The 5,656-nt window shown below is 38.2% G+C and overlaps 1 protein-coding gene across 1 annotated transcript; it reads left to right on the forward strand.

Annotated features, from left to right (window-relative positions):
- Window positions 1-427: 427 nt before the first annotated feature.
- LOC130086110 (transmembrane protein 26) lies at window positions 428-5,251 on the forward strand. Its single transcript, XM_056252261.1, has 4 exons — window positions 428-648; window positions 963-1,192; window positions 2,953-3,097; window positions 4,625-5,251. Exons 2-4 carry the CDS (start codon window positions 999-1,001, stop codon window positions 5,249-5,251), a joined length of 966 nt encoding a protein of 321 aa, XP_056108236.1. The 5' UTR covers window positions 428-648; window positions 963-998.
- Window positions 5,252-5,656: the final 405 nt, after the last annotated feature.

Here is a 5,656-nt window from a genome sequence, read left to right on the forward strand (position 1 = left end):
ATACAAAACATGAAGACTGAGAATTGTGACAGTGTTGATAATTATAGTCATAATCACAATAACCGATTCTCAATTGATCCCTTGGCAGCTGTAAAGGTTGCATTACTCAGTTTTTCTGTGGAGGTGTCTTATCACTGCCCATGATTTTGGGTGGTACTACTATGGCATGGTGAAATCATGGGTGTGTATGTGTAAAATGTGTCTGAAAATGCCGGCTAAAGGACTAGCTCCTTATTGGAGATAACTTTGTTCTTGGGGCCCTGAAGGATGACATCATAATGGATGATCATACGGCAGCAGGAAGTGTTATCAGGGACATGTTCACTCACAATAACCTCAAAATGCACACACACACACACACACACACACACACTCCATCATACTCTCTTCCAAAAGACTGCTTTTTATCTGCACAAGATAGACACACACACACACCCATTCACATCCTCTCACTGTCCCTGAAACCTCAGGGGGGATAAGTTGTGTTTGCAGTTATAAAAGGACTGCCTCCAATTTAGGGGGTAGACAGAAGGTTGTGGATATGGTAGAAGCTTTTGTTTTGGTAATCTGTGAAAACAAGTGGAATATATTTTCTAAAAGTCACTTTGCAGTATTTGAATCTGGATCCTTTGGCTGAACCCACTGAAAGTAAGTCTGACATCATTTTAGACTACATTTAAAAAAGGCTTGATCAGGTAATTAGACAACTTGACAGAGTATGACTAAGCATTTGTTTACACGTGGGTTTTAATAGTGTACAATTCTGATTAATTCAATTAGAAACTAAGTTTTTATTTTTAAATTGATATAAGAACCATTCATTCAATGATTAAAATGACCAATGAATGAATAATTCAAAATTGAATAAAGCTAAGTAATGTTTTAGGTGCACGTATTGTATTTTAAATATTTAATTTATAGATTAAAAAAATGCATCATAAAAAAAAATCTTTGTCCTTCAGTTCTGTCTGCATGGTTCGGACTGCATTGATTGGACAATGTGCCGGGTTCTGAACATCTTATTGGCTCTTCTGAGTCGCTTCCTGTTCGCGGTGCATGGCGTCCTGACGGTGTGGCGGGTGGTGGAGGTGACAGGAGAGTCCTCCTATTGGCTGCTGCTGACGGGGGTGGCACTGCTCGGGGTCGAGATGGCAATCACAATCAAATACACACGCAAAGCAGAATGGAAATGGTGAGGTTACTGAATGCTATCATAGTTCTAACATAAATATAATGATCCTGATGTCCCTGAAATTATTGCAGAGCTCATATTGCCGTAAAATAGAACTCTATCTTTTGCAACATTTTTTGACTGATTGTTTAAAAAAAAAAAAAAAAAAATACAGTAGGCCTACATTGTCCTTCAAAAGTTTGGGGTCGGTTAATTTTTTTGAAAGAAGTCACTTATGGCTGTTTTTTTTTTTTTCAAATATACAGTAAAAACAGTAATAATGTGAAATATTTCAATTTAAAAAGTTATTTTATTTCAATATATTTTAAAATTTCATTTGTTCTTGTGATGGCAAAGCTGAATTTTCAGCTGCCAATCATTCAGAAATCATTCTAATATGCTGATCTGGTTTTCAAGAAGCATTCCTTACATTATTATATTATTAATATTGAAAACAGTTGTGCTGCTTAATATTTTTGTGGAAGCCATGATAATTTTTTTTTCAGGATTCTTTGATGAACAGAAAAACGAAAAGAACTGCATTTAATTGAAATAGAAATATTTTTTAACATTATAAATGTCTTTACTATCACTTTTGATCAATTTACTGCATCCTTGATGAATGCAAATATGGATTTCTTTCATAAAATAAGCAACAACAACAAAAAAAAAAAATCACACTGACCCCAAACTTTTGAACAGTATAACTAGAAAAAGCAAACATGTTGAATATAAACAGCAAGGCAGTCACTTTAGAATGATATAAATAGATTTTTGATATAAATCAATTTCCTGATCGGAAAAAAAAAGAAGGTAATTTACTGAACACTTTATCATAGAAATAACATCTTTTGTGGAAAAAAGAAAATAATATTAGTTCGGAACAACATGTGGGTAAATCTATCTATGAGTAAATGATGACAGATTTTGTCTTTTTCTGGTGAACTATCCTATTAAGGACTCTTTCCACTGACTGTGTAGGACATGTTGTGTTTGGCAAAAATAGCCTTGCCAATTGTCTTGACATTCTCAGAAAAAAAGAGAATCGGTTTTGCCTTTTTAAAATAACTTTACTGAGTTACTCCAGACGTTCTGGTATAAAAAGACATGGGGCTTAGAAGCAGGGCGCCATGATTAACACTAACGAGAACGTGGGAAATTACTTTCTCGTTTCTTCAAGCTCGGCACGGCACTCCAGTCTGTCTTGCGGGGACGGATGATAATAATAACCCTTCCTCTCAACACAGCGACGGAGAAAAACAACCTTTGCCTTCCCAACCTTTGCATTCACAGAGCGGCACATGGTCGCGTTCAGTCAGACTTTAAGAAAAGTATGTACATTGTACAAAAGTATGTAATGAGACTCTCCCCTCCCACTGACATGGACGGAGGACCTGCTGAGAACATATCCTCCCTCCCTTCGTCTTTCTCATCATCCCCTTCACTCTACCATGATCTCCATCTCATCCTTTATAACTCTCTTTCTCTGCCGTGCTACTTTTCTATGCATACTATCTCTCTCCTGCACACTACACTTTGAAGTCTCTGTGCTCTTTAGAGAGGCTTGCTTGTGTCAGTGGGGATTTGCAAATGGGAGTAATTTGCAGTCAACGTTGGGCTTGTGTGCCTACAGCACTGGACTCTGTAGTGTGACCCAGCTTTACCACCCAATCAGATGCATCTGACACACATAGAACTACTTGGTGGCTTTATAAGTAGAAAGTAAAGTATAAGCAAATGTGTCCATCCATGAATGTGATGTTTCTTCCACTCTTCTGCAGGTTCTCACCTATGGTGTTTCTCTATCTGTGCACTGTGATTCCATCAGTCTGGTTCCTGGAGCTGAACCTCCTACAGTCCAATCTGCCCATCAACTCGAGCACAAACTCTGACCCACAATTCTTCTCACAGATCCCAATAACAATGGTGGGTGGAAAGCAATCGTTAACAATAAAACTCAGACCTCACCAGTTAAGAATGAATTCAGCTTTGAACCAAATCACTTAGAATCTCTCTCTCTCTCTCTCTCTCTCTCTCTCTCTCTCTCTCTCTCTCTCTCTCTCTCTCTCTCTCTCTCTCTCTCTCTCTCTCTCTCTCTCTCTCTCTCTCTCTCTCTCTCTCTCTCTCTCTCTCTCTCTCTACTGTGTTGGATATTTCAGTACTCATATTTCTGGGAAAGCAATAAACATAAAATGCTCGGATGGAAATTGATTCGCGTGGAAAGCAGACTGTTTTCTGTAAAATGTCTGCAATTCTGGGGGGGGGGGGGGGGGGATAGGGAAAGATTCAGGCACAGATTTTTAAACGTCTTAACCGCAAAACCTGACTCTAAAACTATAAAAACTAAAACAATAGCTTCCTCCAGGATGATTATAATCCAGATTCAAATCTTTTTAAGAAAAATTCTTTGCAAAAAAAGTAGTAAAAGTTCTCAAAAATTTTCTCACATCTTAATTTTTGCTTTAGAAATAAAATGACAGGCTTTGATGTTGTCTTAATTTATATGAAAATGCAAACGTATCGTCAGCTGTCTTTCTATTCGTAAGAACCCAATACATTAATTAAATATCTTACCTTTTTGGCATTTAATTAAAAAATTGTTTTCACAAATTTTAGTTCTTGAAAGTTTTTTTTTTTTTTTAAAGAACAATCTAAAGAAAAAAGATAGAAATATTACAAAAATATAAGTATTTTTGGAAATACAAAATATTCTTAATTTCTGAAGTTAGAAATCAATCATAATAATAGTTAGAATAAATTGATAATTTAGAAGAATAAAGAAGAATTTTACTCTTCTTATAAAATTTGATGTGTTCCTATATTATGTGTTGCGAGTTCGGCTGCAGTTTTATGTATTCTGAATACCCCCACTTCTAGGTTTGTTAGGCTCTGGCAAAGTAATCTGAAACTTACTGAAGCTCATGGTTTTAAAAATGTATATAAATGATTGTTTTTTTTTTATAACCCAGCTCGAATATGTTGCATATATAATGCTTTTTTACACATTGAAACTTGATCCTGTTTTTAAAGGTTCAGACCTCCATTTCCTCCTGACAGCTTTGTATCTGAATATTTGTAATACTGATGACTGTGGTATTTTCTTTGTCTTGCGTTCAGGTGGGTGGAAAGCTCACAGGATGTTTTGTAAGAATATGCTGCAAAAGCTAATCAGTGACTTGACTGAAAAGCTTTTTGGGAAACCATATCATCTCAGTTGTCCTATTTCATTAAGTTAATCCTCCGATGGATCTTTTGTTCAGGCACTCCAATGAGTCAAAGCAATCATTTTTTTCTTATAAAATGTTTGAACCTTTTTAATCTGGTATTACAATAACATCTTAACAACACATGATTCATCCATTCAAATTATCACAGTCTCGCTGTGTGCTCTCGCTGTCTGGTCTGTTACCATGGCGATTAACCTATTTGTGTGTGTGTGTGTGTGTGAGACAGGGGTTGGCAGAACTTGATCCTGAGAACTGGGTGGAAGCTTTGGAGCAGACCATGTTGATAGTGTTGGTTCTGGGCCGCTGGCTGATGCCGAAGGGCGACATGTCACGTGACCAGCTATCTCAGCTCCTCATGGTTTACGTGGGGCTTGGAGCTGATATCCTGGACATCTTTGACACTTTTAAGGAGCCACAAGTGAAAACCAAGCAGGCCGTGATCATTGTTGGGCTAAGTTTGTTCTCCTGGGCCTTGATGCAGTTTCCTCTTGTTCTTACCCAGACCAGCCACCCCAAGGTCCAGGAGGAAGATCATCCAGAGGCTGCCCAGCATGGCCGAGCTGGCTGGACCGTTTCCTGCTGCTCGAGTGAAGTCTGGAGCCTTCTGCTAACGGTGGGTCTGCAGGATGGACCTTTCCTAATTTACCGTCTGTACCTCATGATACGTGAGAATGTTCTGAACCAGCTGATGATCTTCTTCACATGCAAGAACATCCTCATTGTTTTGCTGGAGGTCTACAGGATTTGTGTTGTCCACTTTGAGAAGAGCATTCCGGGGAGCGGAAGTCAGTCATGTGACCCGTCTCATGGACACTCAGAATGGACTGACGGAGAGGCTATAGAAACCAGCTGAATCTATCTGTCTGTCTATCTATCTATCTATCTATCTATCTATCTATCTGTCTGTCTGTCTGTCTGTCTGTCTGTCTGTCTGTCTGTCTGTCTGTCTGTCTGTCTGTCTGTCTGTCTGTCTGTGTATGTCTGTGTATGTCTGTGTAGACAGTATTCAAACAAAAAGTGCCTTGTAAGGTTTAACGTTTTGGAAGTTTAAACTTACTTAACATTCACCTTATCATAAACATCTTGATTCTGAGATTGTATTATTTAAGAATCTGACAGCCAGCATGGACAGCACTGTACAGCACAATTGCTACCACTTGAGGCCAGCAGATGGTAGTATGAGCAAACTCATTGTAAGGACAGAGCTATATGATGAAATTTGGAAATTGCTCTGGAGATCGTGACGCCTCTTCAACGG

Source organism: Rhinichthys klamathensis, unplaced genomic scaffold (assembly GCF_029890125.1).
Source record: "Rhinichthys klamathensis goyatoka isolate OS25496 unplaced genomic scaffold, OSU_Roscu_1.1 h1tg000094l_1, whole genome shotgun sequence".
Classification (NCBI taxonomy): Eukaryota; Metazoa; Chordata; class Actinopteri; order Cypriniformes; family Leuciscidae; genus Rhinichthys; species Rhinichthys klamathensis.

Coding starts and splice junctions, on each gene's coding strand:
- LOC130086110 (XM_056252261.1), top strand. CDS start 999: ATGTGCCGGGTTCTGAACATCTTATTGGCTCTTCTGAGTCGCTTCCTG. Junction 1,193..2,952: donor CGCAAAGCAGAATGGAAATG/GTGAGGTTACTG, acceptor ACTCTTCTGCAG/GTTCTCACCTATGGTGTTTC. Junction 3,098..4,624: donor CACAGATCCCAATAACAATG/GTGGGTGGAAAG, acceptor TGTGTGAGACAG/GGGTTGGCAGAACTTGATCC.